Source organism: Falco punctatus (genome assembly GCF_963210335.1).
Source record: "Falco punctatus genome assembly, chromosome: 19".
Classification (NCBI taxonomy): Eukaryota; Metazoa; Chordata; class Aves; order Falconiformes; family Falconidae; genus Falco; species Falco punctatus.
The window spans coordinates 1983685-2004045 of NC_137599.1; the positions used below are offsets into that span (position 1 = coordinate 1983685).

At 58.3% G+C, this 20361-nt stretch overlaps 1 protein-coding gene across 6 annotated transcripts in view; it reads right to left on the minus strand.

The window, feature by feature from the left end:
- SRCIN1 (SRC kinase signaling inhibitor 1) overlaps window positions 1-20361 on the minus strand; it is a 94069-nt gene that overhangs the window by 55854 nt on the left and 17854 nt on the right. For 2 of the 6 annotated variants that reach the window (XM_080369903.1, XM_080369900.1), the window contains exon 1: window positions 1829-9546. The exons of 1 other annotated variant lie outside the window; for it this stretch is intronic. In XM_080369903.1, the coding sequence (XP_080226029.1) occupies window positions 1829-2021 (193 nt within the window). In that variant the 5' untranslated portion in view covers window positions 2022-9546. Of the gene's footprint in view, window positions 1-1828; window positions 9547-13319; window positions 16189-20361 lie in introns of those variants that run through there. 3 more of the 6 variants (XM_080369905.1, XM_080369908.1, XM_080369901.1) reach the window with 3 other exon arrangements.

The following is a 20361-nucleotide window of genomic DNA, read 5'->3' on the forward strand; positions in this document are numbered from 1 at the left end:
AGTGGGAGAGGGGCTTTGTCAGTAGGACCCTCCAGCCTGGCGGGGTGAAAGCCCAGAGCTGGGCACGAGGCTGCATCCCACTCCTGGGGACGGCCACGAGGGATGCACGCCAGCAGCCCCGGCTTGGAAACACGGGCAAGCGTTGCTTCGGAGAGCTCGAGATCAAAGGCAGAGACAAAACGCAACAAGTCGATGGAGAGGAAGGCTGCAGGACGAGACACAAAGCTCCCACGCAGGGGAAAGATGCGGGCAGAGCAGCCCAGGGCCAGGCTGGCAGAGCAGGCAATGCTCCTGCCCGGCGTGCAGCGATGCACCGCGCCAGCCCTGCGGTTTGGCGAAATGCACTTGGTGCAATTTTTCAAGCAAGCTAATCACTTCCTCTCATCTCCTGCCATTAGTGCAGCCATGCTAACCGCTCGCTCGCCGGCGGGAGGCCGAAACCGCCTGACAGGAGCTTTGACTACATGCTGCAACCTCGTCAAAAGCAAATTCATCTGTAAGAGCACGGCAGGGCTGAGGGAGGGAACCACCCCTCCAGCATCCCTGCTGGGAGAGGGGCTTGAAGAAAGCCACTAAGGCAAGAATTCAAGCCAAACCTATGGCTTTTCCAGCCCTTGCCCTGCAGCTCAGGGTTACAGCCTCCAGCTGGAGTCACCGAAGTGCTCAGCTCCAGGAGAAAGCACCTGGGAGGGGGATTTTCCCCGGCTCGGCATGTCCGGGACCGCAGCGATGCCGGCTGCTCCAGGGAGAGCCACCCTCAGCCCATCTCTGCCTTGGCACGGGGGGAGCCAACTCTTCTGAAGACTTGGCTCCTGCTGCCATCGCGAGGTACTTGGACACAGCCTGGAGCTCAGCAGGTCTGGCCACAGCACCAAGCCCTGCTCCCACAGCCTCTGGGCAGGAACTGGGGGGGCAGTGCCTTTTTGGGTGACTCCTGCCAGGAGATGGGGTGATGCTCTGCTCTGGCGGCTGCGGGGGAGAGGCTGGAAGAAGCTGTTTTGGTGTTGTGGAGGGGCTCAGGAGCCCAGGAACACTCCGAATGGGGTATGGAGAACAGACCCTATTTATAAGCGCACAGGTAGCATGTAGGCGTTTGGTCGCAGCCTGCTGTGCCAGCCTGGTTAGTCACAGCTAGTTAAAAATCAAAAATACTGGGGGAAAAATTGCTCAGATTTGCGTCTAAAGCCTCTTACAATGCAGGAAAATGCACTCACAATTGGAAAACATGGTGGTAAGATCAGACGGGGCTTCACTGTCAGCTGATCAGAGACCCCGGGTGCACAGACCGTGGCACAGGGGTGCTGCTGGGACATGTCCCTCCGCATCTGCAGGCATGAGGACACCGAGGTGCCCAGCCCCCGCAGGGCTCCCCGGCTGGCACCGCATCCCCCAGTACACCCCAGCTCAGAATGTGATGCTGTGGGTGACACCAGGCCAAGGCCACCGCACCGTCCCCAGAGGCAGATGCCATCCCCCTGCCTGTTCCTGCTGGCACTGAGCAAACCCTCGTGCCCCCTCCTGCCCTTCCTAACCCCCACACCAGGGCACGTCGGAGGGAGAGCTCAGCCCCTCTGCCCCGCAGCCCTTCCACCAGCGCCAGTCAGAAGCGGTGCAGGCAACGAGGTTTATTCAAGCAAAAGGAGGGCAGCAGCAGCTGCCTGCAGCCCTGCCCGCCTCCTCCCACCAGCGCCGAGCATCCACCCCAGCCCTCGCCATCGCTTCCTGGGGAAAAGCCCACCTGCATAGGGCTGGGACCATCCCCAAGGGACCAGCATCCCCCGGTGGCTCCGGAGCCTGCATCCCCCCCGTGTCCCCCCCAGGTCCATACCCATGAGCAACGGAGAGAGCCTGTAGTCCCCGGGCTCGGCGGGTCTCTGCTGCTCCGGCAGCCTCGGCACCGCTCTGGGGGAAGCGCCAAAGGGATGCTTTGCCCAGCGAGGAAGCATGGTGGTACCCAGGCAGCCGAGAGGAACTGGGAGACGGCTCGGAGCACGGCTCCAAAATCTGTGTGACAAACACATGCATCTTATCGCATATGTTTAAACCAAATGAAAGATGGTTTTACTAATCACTTGGTATTTAAAGCAACACGCCGTCTCTGTCAAGTTAAATCTAAGGAGACGTATCAAGTTGCGTTAGCTGTTTATGTTAATTAAATACAGAACCAGTTCATTATTAAACATGTATGCAGCGCAAGTGAGCAGCTAGGTGGATTGTTACCGACCTTATTACACGGCAGTGACCTCCAGGAAGCCTGCGCGCAGCAATCGGTCGGTGCTCAACCGTGCGGCAACTGTCCCCTTACATCCAGCGCCGAATCCTCCGCACGGGAAAGCGGAGCCGGAGCGGTGCCGGTGCCCGGGCGGGCGGATGGATGCAGAAGATCCCGAGCCAGCAGCCTGCTGCCCCCCGGTTCCCTGTGGCTGCTGGTCCCCCGCTCTGTGCCCGGGTTAGCGAGGGGCGCACGGCCGGCGGGTGGGCAGCGGGGCTGTCTCCATGGCTGACAGTCACCGCCACAGTTCCCCTGCCAGCAGCCATCGCATCCTCCCGGCTCCAAGCCAGCTCACATCCTTTCCCTGCCCTGGCAACTTTCCCCCCCCTGCCCCGTTTTATTCCTCCGCTCTGCGCGGATGTCTGTCTCTCTTGCTTTCTTTTCTGGCTCAGGCTTTTCAGAGCTCCCAGTGGGTCTCTGGGTATTTTTTTTTTTTTTCTTCCTCTTGAAATGTCACTGTGCCCCCTCAAACACATCACATGGGCTGGGAGCCAGGAGCCAGTGCACAGCCATGCACAGCCATCACTGCCTGCAGCTTGCCGCGCTGCCCCCTCCCTGCCCTGCCAAACCAAGGACCAACCGGCAACGTGCCACCGGCTATCGGCGTGCCACGGGCTGCCGGTGCCACTCACGGAGCCCTTCCCATGCTCCCAACCCCCCCCGGCCCTGGGTGCAAGCCTGGAGGGTGCACGTGTACAGGGCAGCAGGACCGCGCGGTGCTGGGGACATGTGAGCACATTTGCCTCCCCGATGCCACCAAGCTGCCCAGCTCTGGGCACAGCCACCCTGAGTCCCACTCTGTCTGCAAGGGCGGCCCACAGCTGCTCCTGTGCCAGCCCTGGGGGGCTCAGGTGAAGGAAAACCTGAAGCTGCCCCCCAGGGCTCACAGAAGAACCCCTCTGCAAAAGTCTTGTCCCCAGGACACGACGCTGGATCTGGCCCTTGACGATGCTGTGACCTGACTTGGCTCAAAAGGGGTCTTGTACGGCTTGGAGTGACCCTTCTCAAAGCTGCCCAGAAATCCCTGTGGCCAGGCTGGCCCTGGCGGGGGCTGCCCAGGTTGCCCCCAGGGAGGGAGGAACAGGAATGAAGACCTGAAAGATGCCGGAGACACAAGCCAGCTGCTCTTCATCCATCCAAGCTAATGAAGACAGTTGCTGTGCCCATGGTTTTGCATGTCTCTTCCCCCAAAGTCCTGGGGAGATGCTGACCCAGCCACGGGTACCCCAAAACTCAGACGTAGCACAACCCACAGCAGTCCTGCAGGACCACAACGCCCCGGCACAGCCCTGACCTGTCCTGCAAGGATCCTCTTCAGTTGAGCTGCCACCGCACAGCACCCAAACGCCGATGCAATGCAATTAAGAGCAAACTCCAGCAGCCCCCCGGGCAGCAGCAATGCCAGCTGCGCCCCAAAACCACCTGCACATGCATTTGTGGGGACACTTACACCCTGGTGTCCAGTCGCAATTACTGAAGAGCCAAGAGCTGCCTTTCTACCTGCCAAAAGTATTAAATATCCAGCTGAAAGCACGGTGGCCTCTGCATTGCTCTGAGAATCCAAACTTGCCCAGATTTAAAAACCCACCAAAGGGCTCTTTGCTTGTCAGCTAGATGGAATCCAATTAAACCACCTTGTTTGGACAGAAATGGCTCACCTGCTCAGGCGATGGCTCTCTGCTGCCTGTGCGCTGCCTGCACACTGCCTGCCTGTCCAGGGAGTTTCTCCCGACACCCGCAGCAGAGCAATTCCAGCTTGTGGCAGTGTGTGCTCTGCCCAGCGCCGGTCCCTCGTGCCATGGAGCCCCCCCTGCCTCAGTCCTTCCCACTTTTCTAGGTCTCTCCCCTCTATTCCAGTGCTGGCTTTGCAAACTCACCCCTTTTTTAATCTGTCCCCCATTCCCAGTGTTTCTCTCCAGCCAGCTCATCCTGGTGTCCTAAGAGTTATCTCAGGGACTTGCAACCACTCAAGTCTTGACACCGCAGCCCAGACAGCCCCTGGTGGGAAGGGCTGTAGGGCTCAGGAAACCTCACTCCAAAGACCCACAGGTAGGCTTGATTCCCATTTTGCAGATGGGGAAACTGAGGCACAGATGGAGATGGGGTGACAGAAGTGCTCCTGACTCAGAGCCCCACAGTGGCAGGGCAAGAAGGGAGAAACTCCAGAGCCTGGAGCTCCTGACTGGAGCCCTTCCAGGCTCTCCAACAGCCGCAGCCATGAGTCACGGCTGGCACAGGCAGGCAAGGATTCATTGCATGCTCTGCCATGACGACCTCCCCCCCCGAAAATGACGCTGCTTTTTGCTGAGCACTTCTGGAGAGCGCTGAGCTGGCTCCCGCACACCATGCACACACAGGGTGAGCTTTTTCCCCCTCCCTCCCTTAGCCTGGGGCCAAGGGCATCTCTCCTTCTGCATTTATATCGTGACTATATTACCTGTAGCCTGTGCGCTATGTGAATCGGTGCACCTTGCACTGGGCCAACACCGTGGGGAAGAGGTAGGATTGCTCCAAAGAGCTTTGAGTCGATGCAGGCAACGCAGCTGGGAGGAGAGAGGTGAGGAGACATGACCAAGGCCAAAGGGCAGGTCAGTGGCAGGGCTGGGAAGCTTGCCAAGCCATGACAGGACCCAGAGCGGCAGGGAAGATGCGCTGTGCTCCCTGCCACAGGGACAGTACAGGGCTGCTAGAGCTAAAGCTGAAGGTTTGGAAACACAAGGAGCATCTAGTGATGGGAGGATGCTATGCTGGAAAAAAAGCAAACATGATTACCGCTGGCAGCAAGGATTAATTGTCCTTCCTGCTGATCCCTGAAACCTGGCTCACTCCCGCAGTCCCGCTGCAGGGAGGGCCAGAGGATGGGGTGACCTTTCAATTCTGATTGCTCTGCCGATGACGAGTAAATAAGCATTATTGCAGTTTAAGAGCTGCTCGGAAGGGCTCGCCTGCAGAACCATCGCTGTCTCACATCCCTCGCCCTGAGGGGCACATCCATTCGCATGAGGGGGTCCTGGGTCCCCCAGCCCAGCACGGGGCGTGCAGGTGATGCTGAGCATCCTGGGGGGCAGAGGAGCACCATCCCCATCACACAGGGCACTAAGGTGCCGCAGGGTGGGGGCAGGAGCCAGAGGCAGCACCGAGCACCCAGGTTTATCCCAGGACCCTTCCACCACCTCCCTTACTGCAGGGACGGCGGGTGCCAGGCACCATCCCAGGTCCCAGCAGCATCCCCTGTGCCTGGCACTGGGGCAGCAACACCACAGGGATGGTCCTGCTGTCGCCGTGGGCAGGGGCACCCTTACACTTGCACCCCAAAAGCCCACCTAGGCTTGCTCAGTAACAAACTCCAGCTTTTAAGTCCGAAGGTAGGTCTTCCCACTTCGGGGCTTTCCAAGGCTATGCCTTCCCCGCAGCGCAAACCTGAGCTGGCAGGGTGGTGGCAAGAGTCACTTGTGCACGCAAAAATCCCATTGCTAGGTGACACCTTGTCCTCACCCGGGCCGGGATCAGCCAGGCAGAGCAGCTGTGTGTCAGCCAGGCAATTCCCAGTGAGAGGCTGGTAAAAGCAGCTAACACGTCGGAGTAAGACATTGCATTTACACCTGCAACACCAGACATGGTTTTGCTCTCAGCAGCTGCTCAAGGAGCTGTTTCCAGACAGCACCAGCGCCTGACCTGCCTGCAGGGGAGAAGGATGCCTGGTGCACTGCTCCGTGCCCCCTTGCCCCCTTCCCCTTGCTGGGCAGCACTTTCCCCTCCCCACACACCCACCAGTTCCTCCCCGCTACCTCTCCATGCTCCTGCTTCAGCTGTAAGCCCTTCAGACATACAACGGCTTCTCACAACACCTGCCTACAGCCCCCGGCACAACGAAGCCTCGCTCTTTGCCGTTACAATCCCAACAGTGAGACAGTCATCGGGTGGGAATTACGGCCGCTTTCCCCCCCCCGGCTCCGAGCCGGGACAGACAGCACAGCTTTGTGTCTGCTCGCAGCCGGGCTCAGGGCACGCAGTCTATACAGCAATATTCACGCATGCAGCGCCCTAACACGCCGCACACAGTAGGTCTATTGTACATCATTCAGATGCCAAGCTATCGGGGGCTAACGGAGCTCTCCGCTCCTGGGGCGAGCAATGCTGCTCGGGAGCCGGCAGCAACACCGAGTTCCAGCGCTGGAAGAGGAGCGGGGACCTGCCGTGCCGAGTGGCCAAGGATGCTCAGAGAGGCAAGGAAGAGTTAAGCAGGAGTGGGTCTTGCAAGAAAACCAGCTGTGCTGCAGGTAGTTCAATCTGCCTGTGCGATGGACGCTCAGCATCACCTGCATGCCCTGTGCTGGGCTGCAGGACCCAGGACCCCCCACCCCACCCCCCCCCCGTGTGAATGGATGTGCTCCTTCCCCATGGCTGGGGCAAACAAGATGTGGGATTTGGGCTTTTTGGTCTGCCCGTCCTCACGAGCAGGGGCACGGCCAGCCAGCCAGCCTTTCCCTGCTTGCAGCCAGGCGTCTGAAGTACCAGGGGGATCAGGAGAAGGAGCCTCTGCTAACAGCACCCACCCAAGCACGACACCGAGCTGCTGCAGCGGAGACCTGATGGGAAATCAGTGTCTCATCAGGAAACGCTTTCCTGTGCTCGAGTTCCCCACCTCATCTGACAACGCTCGTTGCTGGGCCAGAAAAGGGCACGTCAGGACACGAGCTCTGCCTCAAATCAGAGGGGTGGGATGGCTGGCGGCTGTGGGGACTGTCTGTGGGTCAGACTTTATCCCAATCCTCCGGGTGCTGCAAGCGGGAATAGGACTCTCGCCCAGGCACGACGGAGCACTGGCCTCAGGGTAGCTTAGAGCTCAGTGGACAGAAAAGCCTTTTCCATTTCAGAGGCTGGTGGTTGTACCGTGCTGGCAGACGTATCTGCTACTATCAGAAATGGGGAGGAAACCAGATTAAGGAAAAAAAAAAAAAAAAAAAAAAAATCCATTGGAGACCTTTTGACATCACACGGCTCAATGCATTTCACAGCTGAAGGGCCACGGAGCGTAATTTCTTATTAAACTCAGCCAACTGATGGCTGATAAGTTCTCGAGTAATAAAAACTCCTTAAACCCCAGCACGAACCCAGAGGTGTCAAGGCAGCTCAGAAGATGGCTCAGCCTCCTCGGAGGAGTGAAGGGAACGGATCTGCGGGAGAGAAACCAGGGCCACGTGGCCGTGCCGCCTGCCGAGGCTGCGGCAACATCTGCCGAGGCTGGCATCGCCCGGATCCCGGCCGGGATCTGCCAAGTGGTGGCAGGTGGAGCCGAAGGGAGAACTTGGCACCAGGAGGGCCCCGCCAGCCTCCCACGGGGACCAGTGCCACCGCGCATTCGGGGCTCGGCTCCACTCACAGCCCAAGCTGTTCCCGTGGCCTCCCCGGCACCCGCTCGGCAAGCCCGTGGGGCTGGGGCTTTGCTCCCCAGCTGGTGAGGAAGCCAAAACCCGCCTGGAGAAGCGGCAAGCGAGAATTTGTTCCCCAAATGGCACAACCCGAGCGATGCCTGGCAGCGCAGCCCAGCCCTGAGCTGCTGCAGCAACACCTCCCGGGGCCAGGCTGGCGCCCGCAGCACCCAGCTCCCACCCGGCGCCGTGGCACAGCACCAAGTCCTTCAGCATCCTTCTCCCTTTGCTCCCTTGCTGAGCGCAGATGCAGCAAATCCCACTCCCCAGGGCAGGATTCGGAGCTGAGCTTTGTCCCACCCCAGCTGGGGGGGGCGTTACAGGAGATGTGCCCTGTTCCTGCTTTAAAATAGCTGCCACCCCGAAACACGAAGGCACATACACCAGGACCAGCTGCAGCAGTGGCTGATGCAGGGCCAGGTCCTGGGCCAGGTCCCTGGAAGGAGCTTTCGGCTTTAGCTCTGCAGGCAGAAAGCAACCCTCCTGCGCGGCGAGAGCAGCGCTGGGTTTGGGGGGGGCCACAAGCTCCCCCCTCCCCAGCACCGCTTGAGGTGGGGCAGCTTTCCCAAGTGCCACTGACGAGGTTCAGAGCTCCTCAAACCTTTTGGCATTGCCAAGCTGTGCTGCTGGCAAACCATTCCTGTCCTGTGCTTCCAGTGCTTGGGGGCAGAATAAGGGGGGGGGGGGGGGGGGGCGTGGAAATCAGGGGGGTTGCACCAGCCCCTGGGAGCTGCACCCATTGGGACCGGCCAACGATGCTGCTGCCCACCCACCTGGGGAGCCAAACCTCTCCAGGACTGCCGTGCCAGAAGGGAAGCAGTCACCCAGCTTAAATCCAGAGAAAAAATAAAGGGTTTTTAACAATTACTTTGCAGGGCATAGAAAAAAAAAAATGCAAGCAAGCACCCCTGGCATGGGGGCTTAACGATCCCAGGGCTGCCCAGGCTTTTTGGCAGCTCCCAGCTCCTCATCCCACAGCAGCATCACACCCTTGACACCCCCACGCCGGGTCCCCCATCACCTGGAGACCACTGGTCCCCGATCGATCTTTCTTTAAAGGCGGCCCTGGTTTACTTTGATTTAAATCAAAGCGCTGTTAGCTACAATGCTATTACCACTGCCAAAAACAGTAACTAAATGGCATTTCCCCACCGCTCCATTTATATTTCTGTGCTCTTTACCCATTTGTAAACTGCAGGAGGGAACAATTTAAGGCATCTGAGTGAAATGCTTAAATTAACAATTTACAAATAGCTTAATTGAGGTCCTGGTCTCTCTCTTCCCAAGCAGAAGCTGCTAAATGATTCTGAATCATTCCTATTTATTGGTTCTTGTGCTGTGAATTGCAGGCCCTGGACTACGATAAAGGCTTTAATACCTTGGCGCAGGCTGGGGGTACCCGTCACGCCGAGCATGGCTAGTGACAGCCAGAGCCACGGACGGGAGCACAGAAACCAGAAATCTCGACAAGAAACAGGCGAGTGATGCTGGAGCAAAGGGTGGCTGGGAGAATTGCCTCGAGCCGAGGGATGCTACAGGGCATGCAGCCATCCCGGGGGCTTTACACAGCTCTGAATAAGGGGCTGAGGGGGTTGCACAGATCAAATTCTGGGGAGCAGTTGGTGCTGGGATGCAGTTTGCAGGATGGGGAAGTTCAGCCCCGTGGTTGGTGGGTGCAGGGGAGAGGCACCCCTGTTCTGCCTCTGGTACGGCTCAGCCACCCTCCGTTACGGCGAGGAGCTGGGGGGTCGCGCACCACGCGACGGAACAGCCGGTTGAATACAACAGCCCATTCCCCAGCAGCAGCCTCCAGCCCTCCTGCCACCACCACCGCCATCCTGGGATGCTCCTCACCATCCCACCCTGCTCCTCACCCATCCCACCCTGCTCCTCACCCATCCCACCCCTCCCAAAGGCTGGATCCCAACAGGGGAGAAGAGTGGCCATGCCAGCAAGGCGGGGGGGGGGCGGGATGGGGATCTGCTCTGCCCGCAGCCTCGCACTTGTTAAACCTCTTGCTGGCAGCCAAGGACACTCACGTCTGCATCAAACTACTCAGCTCCCAGTCTAATTCTGGCACATCAGACAGTAATTATAGGTACATCACCAGCGCTGACAAGTCTGGAGCTCGTCAGCCCGGCACCTGTCAGCGCCGCGCTGCAGACACCCCACTGGGAGCCCAGAGGGGCCACATCCTCTCCCACCCACCTCCAGCTCTATTTTGGGGATCACTCTGCACTGCCTGGCCCCCCAGCACCCCCCGTTACACCGGGGCTCATCTTGCCACCGCCAGCTCCATCCCTCTCCGGGTGCTGTTTGGAAAGAGGGGGGGGAATGTCATCACCTGTGGGTCTCCACGGCCCCAGACCGTGCCTTAGGAGGCTGCTCTTGCATCTGCTGGGTTTGACACTGGGATTTCACTGGTGCTGAGGGAAGAACAGGCATCTGCCACTTGCCCCCAGCACCCAGGAGAAGACTGCCCACAGCCCACGCACTGATCCTGGCAACATCCCCCAACCACAAAGGGCAACAAGGCAAGGACCTTTGCCTGGTGTAAATCACTGTGGCTTGGCTTACCGCAGTGGCTCTGCCCTGATTTACACCAGGGAAGGATCTCGGTGCATCTGTTTCCATCACATTTCTTTTATTAAAGCAGGCAGGAAACCAGAGGTGAGAGCATCCCCAGCTGCCGGCGAGCCAGAGCGGTGGCCGGGTGTCACCCAGGGCCAAGAGCCAGTAAGGCTCCAGCCCAGGAGCCTGGGAAGCCCAGACAGCACCAGTGAGGAGGAGGGGGGGGGGGGGGGGGGAGGGGGGGGGGAAGCAGGTTGGCTGTTTGCTGATTTTAAAAGGGGGGAAGAAGATGCATGTAGGGGGAGAAGCAATAATTTTAATTAAAAGGCAAATGACTGCATTGAAAATTGACTTGAAGCACGGAGATATTAAAAAGCTGTTGGCTCTGAATTATTCCTCCCTGGGCTGCTTGACAGGGAGAAGCATTTAGGTAACACAAGTTGGTTTAGCGTCCCGACCCGGGGAGCCTGGCTGGGGGAGAGGCGAGTGGGAACCGCTGGGCAGCCCCTTCCCCCGTCCCAGGGGGACACGATGGCAGCTGGGAGCCCCTGCCCTCCGGTCTGTCTGACCCAGCACCATCCCTGCCCGCAGCTACTGCCCCTTCACCTGGGCAAGCAACGAGCCCAGCATCCCGGCTGCACAGCTCAGCCCCGTCACAGATGATCCCCCACTTCTCCCCGCTCAGTCCCAGGGCTCAGCTCTACCTAATAAGTCCCTGTTGCATCCTGTTGGATTGCAACAAGACTTGGGACACAAAAGCCAAACCTCCACGCTACTGAGACAGCTCAAAAACCTCCACAGTTGCCTCCAGGGTTACCCTGAACCCCGTCACTGCCGGAACCTGAACGGGATGAAAGAACGGTGCTGATTTCCGTCGCTGAGCCACAGGTCTGTTAGCCTAAGCAGGTGCTAGCAACCTTTCAGAAGGGGTCAAAACCACCTTTTTTCCATGGGAGACAAGCTTATTAACTGGCATCATTACACGGCTGCGGGATGACCTTATAACTGTCTGTATGTTCCCCTCCGTGAGGATGCAGCTTCTGAGAGCGGGGGCTCTTTAATCTTGTTCAGACAAAGGCAGAACAAGATCTGATAGCTGGAAGCTGAAGCGTCAGAAACGCAGACAAGAGAAGGCAAATGTGCTGAACGAGGCTGGGGAGAGCCTGCGCCGAGCCGGGTGGCTTCTCCATCATTTCCCACCTTTGCACCGAGGCAGGGTGTCCTTCCGAAAGATAAATACCCACTCAGCCAGGAGTTATGTCTTGACGCAGGAGTTGACGCAGAAGTTACTGCCGAGACCTGACAGCCTCTGTCAGGCGGCTGGGGTCAAACTAGGTGATGAGAAGGGTCTTTTCTGCTCTTGAAAAGACCCCCCGAACCCATCAAATGCCACAAATCCTACCCATCGCCTTCACCCCCCTCCCCTCAACCTTCTTTCGTGTACTAGTTTTAACACCTCCAAGTGCTGCTCAAGCCATGCAAGAACTTAAATCCCAGCACATCATCACTTTTACGCTACTCCCCTCCCCAGTACGCTGTGGTCCAGCATCAGCAGGACCTGCAGCCCTCCCCGGGCACACCAGTGATGGAAACCACCAGCGCTGGCTGTGCCTCCAGCCCGGAGAGCCAACTCCCAGCTCCAGAAAAGAGCGACAGGAGCCACGGCCAGGAGCACAGCCTCCAAGCCTTCCTTCCCACACGGCCCCAAGGAAACAGCCGTGCAATCTGCTCTCCAGCTGAGGGGCAAGCGTGCACGCCATTTGGAGCCAGGAACTTAATTGCATGTGTAATTCTGGGACGGCAAACAAGCTAGAGCAGTGATCGGCGCCTGGGGCAGATCCCCATATGGATGCACGGCCTGACCGTGGGCTGCTGTCTTCATCCTGCTTCCCCACTCCCATTTCGGGATAATGTGTTCATTACAACCCAACAAGGCATTTGCAGGAAATGCAATTAAATTACAGCGCACTGTTCCAGCCCCTTGTTTTTACACTGAGCGGGCTCTCGTGTCGGGAAGCCTGGCACACCCCACATATTACGAGCTTGATTTCCTCCACCTCCAGGCTGTCCTCCCCGGCACAGCCCTGGGACTCCAGCTGCCTTACAGCCACACACATGCCTTAAGGCAGGTAGACACGCTGGCGCAGGACAGGAGGCCACCAAAATCCCAGATAAATAAACCTAAAGCAGAAGGAAACGGGATGCTGCGCGACGTCTGTGGCTCTCAGCCCTGGGGAACGGCTACGGGATGGACTCTTGGAAAGCACAGATGTTGTTGGAGGAAAAGGAGGGATTTTTTTCCGAAGGCAGGTGGTTTCCCGATCGCCTGGACCAGGACTGAGTGGTGCTGCTGCTCTTGGGATTATTTTAGCTCAGAGCTGCCACCCTGATTGACTGGTGCGCTTCTCAGCCTCCGCAAAAAGAAATGCTGAAATCTTCACTGAGGCACTGGAACCATCTCTGGCAATGTGAACACCCAGCCCATTAGAGGCCGACAGATGCCACAGAAATAAAATCTATTATTATGACAGACCCAGCAGGGGTTGCTACTGAACAGATTCCACCACATTTCCCCTCTTACAGCTTTTCTAAACCAGCCACACTTCCACAGCCGGCTCCTAGATGAAGCACCTGCCTCTCCCCCTAACCCCAGAAAACAAAAATCTTCCTCTCATTCCCCTTTGAAAGCTTTCCCCTCCCATCCCCAACAAGGAAAATCCCAAACCTTTCAAGCTCCAGCACTTGGTGGGGGGAGAGCTGGTCCCTCCAAGAGCATCAGCGATACCTCCGGCTGCAGACACCATCCCCAGCCTCAAAAAAACCCTCCCTCCCCTGCAAAGAGGGTGGGAGCCAATGCCTTAACCATCGATGCAAAGCAGAAAGCAGGCAGCACCCTCCTATAAATACCAGGGGAAACGAGCTACAGGTGCTGCCCTCACCCACCACGGTCCCTGCACCCGGGAGAGGGTCGGGGAAGGGGTGAACATCAAACATGAAACAAGCAGGGTGGGAGCACGCTGCTGGCCCCCAGCCCCGGTACTGACCTGGAGACTTTAAACAAAGGGAACAGAGTCCTGGCTTCTTCCCTCCTGCAATTCGATCGAGCCCTGGTTAGGGACAGGAAAGGAGGAGATTCATGAATGAACACGATCCAGGTGGGAAAGTTTGCCGGGGATGGAGGGAAATAAACAAATAAATCAGAGCAAGCAAACACATAATAAATCTGAAACAAAAGAGCAGCAGCAGAAAGCATCTGAGAATGAAACGCAGCGTGGCGAGTGATGGGGAGCCAGGCTGTGCCCCACCGTGGGGGCACGAGAGCAGCAGCCCCCTCCTACCCCACGCCCACGGTGCCAGGCATGGCCCCCCTGTGCACGGGGGGGGGGGTTGCTCCCACACGTAGGGGTTTTGAACCCCCAAATGCCATTTTGAACCCCAAAATGCCCCAGTCTGCAGCTGCTGCGGGGTCTGGCTGAGGGCACCCTGCCCAGCTCAGCCTCCAGTCCAAGCGCTGGATGATTGCTGGGACGAGGAGTTACAGCCGTGGCAGAGCAAGGGAGAATCGGAGCAGATCGGCTCCTTGTGGGTTTTTTCCTGGGAAATACACAGATTGGACCTTTCTACGATAAGTGAAGCTGCGTAACTGTGTTGTGCCCCGATTTGTGCAGCAGCACAGCCTGTCCTGGGGACCTGCCAGCTCCCTGCCTGGGCAGCGTCGGCTCCAAAAATCCCAGCACCACGAAGCACCTTCCTCGCCCCAGCTCTGGGGCTTGAACCACCTCACGGGTGCAGGCCAGTCTCATGCTGACATGCCCCCCATAAGTGAGCACGATGCTGATAACTGCGATGGGTGAATATGGGGAGGGGAGAGGTGCTGCACAGGGCTCCCCCACCCCCTGCCCCACGAGTCCAGACCCCCTGAGCATCCCGCCTGCAGGCAGTGGAGCCCAGGCAGTGCCTGGCTCCCAGCAAAACAGCCCAGAGCTGCTTTGAGCCTTTGTTTTTAGGGACATGGGGTGGTTTTTCTCCTCCTCCATGCAAGCCCCTGTGCCTGGAGGAGCGGGGTGACAAGGGCAGGGGCAGGCAGGGGACAGCCGAGACCTCAGCACCCACAAGGACCTCTTTCTTTGCTGGCGAGCGGGCAAAGCTGCACCCGGCGCCGAGAGGCAGCTCGGCTCATCCATCACACCCACGGCCGTGGGACATCTGTCCCCTTGTCCCAAGCCCGGCTCTGCTCCGGGTGTCCTCGCTCGGGTGTCATTTCTTCCATCGCTGCCCTTGGGGTTCAGCTACAGGGTAAGACCAGGCAGTGTGCGGGGGCTCCGTGGGGCCCCCCTTGCCCAGCTAGGAGGAGGAGGAGGAAAGCAGGGTGACAAATGCCGTTTCCAACCCCTGCCTGGCTGCAACCCCAATAAATGGCACTGAAGGACTCAGCACCCCTGCGAACGCTGCTGGAGCGCTGCTGTGCTGCAGGGATGCTCCCAGGGCTCGGCCGAGCCCAGTGTCCCTGGCTTTGCAGTGGGTTTTCACCCTCAGACCCAAGTGGGGGGGATTTCAGTTGCAATGTGGAGCCCTCCCCCCACCCCCTACTGCTGCCGGGACTGGCCAGGGCCACCTGCACCCCACGGAGCAGGGTGCGGAGTCAAAGGCTGGTGGTTCGGGAATGAATTTCACACTCCAAGTGAGTAAATAATCTTAAAGGCGTAATGGGAGAGAAACAAGAAGGACGAAATAAAAGTGGAAAATCCTTCCTAAATGTGCTTTGTTCATTTGTTTTGATAATTGCAGCTCAGGTTTAATTATTTATGCCATATTTTGTAATGTGCCAGGAAACACTGAAGTGAATTTGCTGCTGTTAGCGCCTGCAGCACCTGGCAGCCCTCAGCAAGGGCAGGGTGCTCAGCCGCAGGTGCCCAGAGGGACCCAGGGACCCCAGCCAGCCCTGCCAGCCTCCTGACACCAGCAGCAGAGCCTGGGGACAGGAGGTGACTTGCCTAACCTGGCACAAGGAGGGATGCTCCTGCTCCCAAAGGTCCTACCTGCAGGAACATCCTCCCCCTCCCTGGTTTGCAATGAGCCCTGAGTGCCAAAATACAGCTTTCCTAGTGGAAATCAGAAAAAGGAGGGGGACAAATGTGGCTCCTCGGACACATTTTCCACGGAGAAGGACTGAGCTCTTCAATCTCGTCCTCAGGATTTTCTTGGTGTTGGGCAAGGCAAAGGCTGGGGGTGTTGGCAGCGGGCGGCGGCGCTGCCCGTGCTGCTGAGCCCCCCGGGCTGAGTCCCCAGCAGCCGCAGGTCCCAGCTCCTGGTTTTGGTCCCTGCTTCACCCTACGTGACCTTGGGCCAAGGACTTGCCCTAGGAGCACCTTGGCCTTCCCCACGTGTGGAAGGGAGATAACAGACTTGCTTTTCTGAAGAGCTGGGACTGACAGCTGAGAAGAGCTAATTATTATCTGCGGAGCAGCACAACCTCCCCGGAGTTATTCTGGCTGAGATACCGAGTCATGGGGCAGCTGAGCAATTCGCTCAAGGTCTTGCCGCATCCCGAGGACAGAGATCCCTGCAACGCCCAGACCGAAGCCGTTCTGCCCCGAGCCACCCACATCTGCTGGTTCCCCAGGGCTCTGAGCAGAAGCGGTTTGCACTTGCTTTTGCACCCTCATGCAAGCCTCAAGCCAGCAGCACGGGTCCCCATCCAAGAGCTCTAGTGGCCACCTGGCCCTGAGGGACCTCATGCATGGAGAAGATGCTGCTTCACACCACTGAGCCTGGCAGCTCACACCAGGGGGAACAAACCGGAGGCACAGATGGAGCCCGGAGCCCAGCGGAGCAGCCTGGCCAAGCCCTGCCCGTGCCACCGGCCGTTCCCCAGGGCAGGTTCAGCACAGCAGGAGCGGGGCTTTGCTTTCTGCAGGGAGAGGAGTGGGGAAGGTGCCATCTCCGTGTCCTTGAGTGTCCTTTAAAGGCTTTGCTTTGCACGCAGTGCAGTGGATGAGGAAGGACTGAAAATCCCAAACTGCTGTCCTCTTTGATTCCCCTCACCACAGAGAGAGTTGAAAGGAAGCCGCGAAGGCAAGAGAAAGGAGGAGGCGTGCAGGAAGGGAGGAGGGAGGAACGGAGCAGGTATGAGGAGAAGAAGACTGCTGGTCCCCTTCGTCCTGCTGAGCCCTGGAAATCAGGTCCCTTTTGAGGTGACAAGGACTCCCTGGGAGCCTCCCACGCCTGCCCAGGGCTTGGCAGCTCCAGGTGCCACAGGTGGGAGGCGAGGGCAGAGGATGCTCTGAACAGCCGCGCACTGATGTCTCTTCCCCAAAGCATACCCACACCTTGGCATCACCAAAAAATCCCGAGGGAACACCTTGACCAAGGGGCTGGCCACCCCTGAGTGCTCCCAGAAGCAGCTGGAGGAGGATGGAAAGGCGGATGGCCGCCCTGCATGCGCCCAGCCAGGCACGCTCCACACATGGCAGCACAGCCTTCAGCCTCACCATCATCCCCTACAGCCCAGGGGGCAGGGGCAATGCCACAGGCTGGCACGGGGAGGTGAGCTGGCAGGCCTGGAAACACGCAGCTACTCTGTGTTTGGTCTGGGCAATGTGTTTTTAATGAGCCATATAATGTTTTTCAAATTACGCTGGAATCATTAATCCTCCTGAAATGAGACAGATTCTGCAGCCCGCAGGCAGCGTCAGGGATGCCTGTTGCACAGCCGAGCAGGCAGGCGCTGCCTCTGCTCCACTGCTTTCTGGTGGCAGCGGGGCTGCCAAGATGTGACACCCACAGCCCTGTCCCCCACTGCTACGAGGGACCCAGCGCGGGGCTGGCCGGACCCCCGTGCCACGGGCGCTTGGCGCAGCACACACAGGGCAGTCGGCCGGAGGAGGATCACGGCTCTGCAGCTCCCACTGCAGCTCCTCTCCGCTCCATGCTCCTTGGTGATGCCCCTGATCCGCGCTGGATCCAGCCAGCACCAGGCTCGTGCTCCTCCTCGCCCCCCAGCACGCACCCGCTCCCCCTCACGGGCACAAGTTGCTTGTTCCCTGGGCTGGAGGTCCCTCCCTAGTAGAGATGCTCCACAGGGGCAAAAATGATCTGGGAAGCAAGAAATTATCTGGGAAGCAAAAATGATCAAAACCAGCCCAGCAGCACCTGGGAGGAGGTTGTGTCACCCAGATCCATCCTGCCCTCCTCTCTCCTGAAAGTCTTCCACAACTGGGAGCTGCCCGCATCCAGCGCTGCCCTTCCAAGAGGCAGAGCAGCCTGGGATGGTCTCATCCATGTGATGCGGGAAGAGGAGCAAATGAGGGCTCCTTGGGCCTCCCCTGGGGTGGGTCTAGCAGGTCCCACCACAAATGGGATGTTGAAACCAGAAAAAGGCACGTGCTGGCCAAAGCGGAGCTGGCCACAGCGGGCTCAGCCAACGGCTGCCTCAGCGCCTCCAGCCCTGCCTGCCTCCCCATGCGCTTTCCCAGAGATCCAGCTCTAATTGCGGGAGGGAGGTGCTGTATTTTTCCATGCATGAAGATCCAAAGTGACACTTTTTCCCTTGTCTTTTCGGAGCGCGAGAGAGCTGGTTCATTAACATAAAACCACCGAGCCAAATAAAAACCCGGAGTGCCGTGACAGCATCCCTCCAAATAACACGGGAGAGGAGAGTTTATTCATCTCCAGCTCTGCCCTTGCCAAGCGCCATGGCAGCCGCAGAAGGAAAGTCAACTGACAGGTGGTTGTTTCACACCCTATTACTGTGCCACTCAGCTCGGCCGAGCCGCCTCCGAGCCGCTGACAGATGGATGGGATTGCAAACCCCAGCTCCAGCCCGCAGAGCCGGCAGCGAGCGAGGGGATGCTCGGGAAGAGCAGCGTGACTCCAGCCCCTTGGTAAAGCTGGCAGAGGGGTCGCCAAGCCCAGACGTTGGGCAGCTGGAGCTGGGGGTTCTCTCTAAGGCAGCTTTGTCTCCAGGTACCCAAAAATGTGGGGATCTGATGCACAGGGGTTCACTGTGAGCTCCCAGGCAAAGCAGGAGATGGGCAAAGGCAGTGCCATGAGGCTGACACAGGCTCGCAAGATGCATATGCTTCATGCACACGGATTCTGTAGGAATTTGGCTTCTGAAATATGCCAGTGCTTTTAGAAGTGTGCATGGCCTGCAGTGCCACGCCTGGTAGCCAGCTGGAGATCTGTGCCAGAGCAAAAAATCAAACCTAGGGCATCCTGGCTGCCGACGATGACGCAGCCCCCAGGCCAGGTCCCTGTGCAGCCCCTTCCTCCCCGCACGGCATTGATTCACCTCTCCATTTTCATCTCCTTTGCCTCCCTCCTCCTCTGCCTGCACTATGGAGCTTGTGAAGGACCGGGGGATCCTCCACTGGGAAGTACATCCCCCTGAAATCCCATCCCAGCCCTCCAGCCCTCCCCCTCGCTCCCACAGCAAGTCGCCAGCTCCTCCCAAGCTCAGCCGGGTACAGGATCCCAGCCTCCGTCATTCTGTGCTTTTTCAGCTCAAAATATCCCATTCAAAAGAAAACCACAAAAAAACCCAGACCAGGTGCCACAACCACTTTTCAAAACCATCTCTGGGAGTCAAGCTGCTGGGCTGGGAGTTACAGCGTTCTTTCCCCACTTTGGGTGTCCCTGCCTCTCATGGGTAATTAAGCCAATTAACGAGGGCCACTGACCATAAGATTTTGTTGCCCATAATCCCAGGGTGCTCACAGGGAAAACGTCGGGCACTTTGGGATAGCGGAGAGTGGGGAAAATTCTGGCAGGTCAAAAGCCAAACGCTGCTTGCCATCGTCACGGCTGCAGCGAGATGGGTGAGAGCTCGGGGGGCAGCGAGAGCCGGGGAGGGGGGGGGGCTGCCCCACGGCCACTCCGGGGGGCTGCAGCCCCGGTGGGAGAGCCACAGCTCAGGGCAGGCGGGAGGATGCTCAGGCTGGCGGCAGGACGGGAGCCATAAATCTGGGCAGCTCCTGAAACATGGAGGCTTTTAACAGGCGGTAATTGAAATACATAAACTTGAGGTGGAGGAGATCCAACAGCGGCAGCCCAGGCGGCTGGAGCAGAGGGCAGAGAAGCGCTCACGGGCGAGGGGGAGCAGTGCTGGGAGCCCCCCCCCCCAACCCCATGGCCCACCCTGTTTCACATGTCCCTTTCCAAGGTCTGAGCCCTGAGACGGTACGGGGTGACCTGAGCAAGGGGCTACGGGGGTGGGATGGGGAGAGAAGCTGCTCCTTGACTCTCCTTTCTCAGTTACGTGGGAACACTGGTTCCCAGTTTGGGGCTGGGATGCAGATGCTACATTTCCCAGCCTGGAGCTATTAGCTGCGCTAGAAGCCCAAATGCATCATCTTCCTTCGCCCTCCTCCCTTTGCAATCAGAACATTTCAGCATGGGGGGGGGGGGGGAAAACAAACAAACCATAAGTGTTTGTCACCCCCCCTCCTTCCTCTTCCTCCCGCCCCCACTCAGCCCTCTCCATCAGTCTTTCTGTTGGAGATGAATTTTCAAAAAAAAAAAAAAAAAAATCTTCATTTGCATTTATTCTGAAAGTGGAAACCATGCAGGGGGAGGGAAAAAATAAAAACAGCTGACAGCAAAGTTTTATTATCCCCATTGGGCGGCGAGGAGCAAATCAGTAATTTTTTAACAAGCATTTAAGCTCCTTTGCCGAGTGTCTCTTTGAGCCTTGGTGCACCTGCAGCCTGGCACAGCCAGGAGGGGGGTTAATGAGGACCTTTGATGGGAAGCAAGCACAGCTGATGGGTGACAGCACACGCTCTCCCATCTCAAGCTGAAGACCCTTGCGGTGATGAGCTGGGACCTCCCCGGATCCACACGCGTTGCTGTGGCTGCTGGAGATGGAGCCTGGCTGGTGGGTGAGACCTACTTGCATGGACCCCTCGTGGGCTCCAGACCTGCCCAGATCATGCCAACGGGATCGCTCGCTGCTTCTTGAATCCAATAATTCTGCAAAGCTTGGCCAGGCAGCCCCCACGCTCCACCCTGGGGACCTCAGACCAGGAATCTCTCACCTCACCCACCTGGAGACATTCTAATAATAATAGTTAAAAAACTTGACCA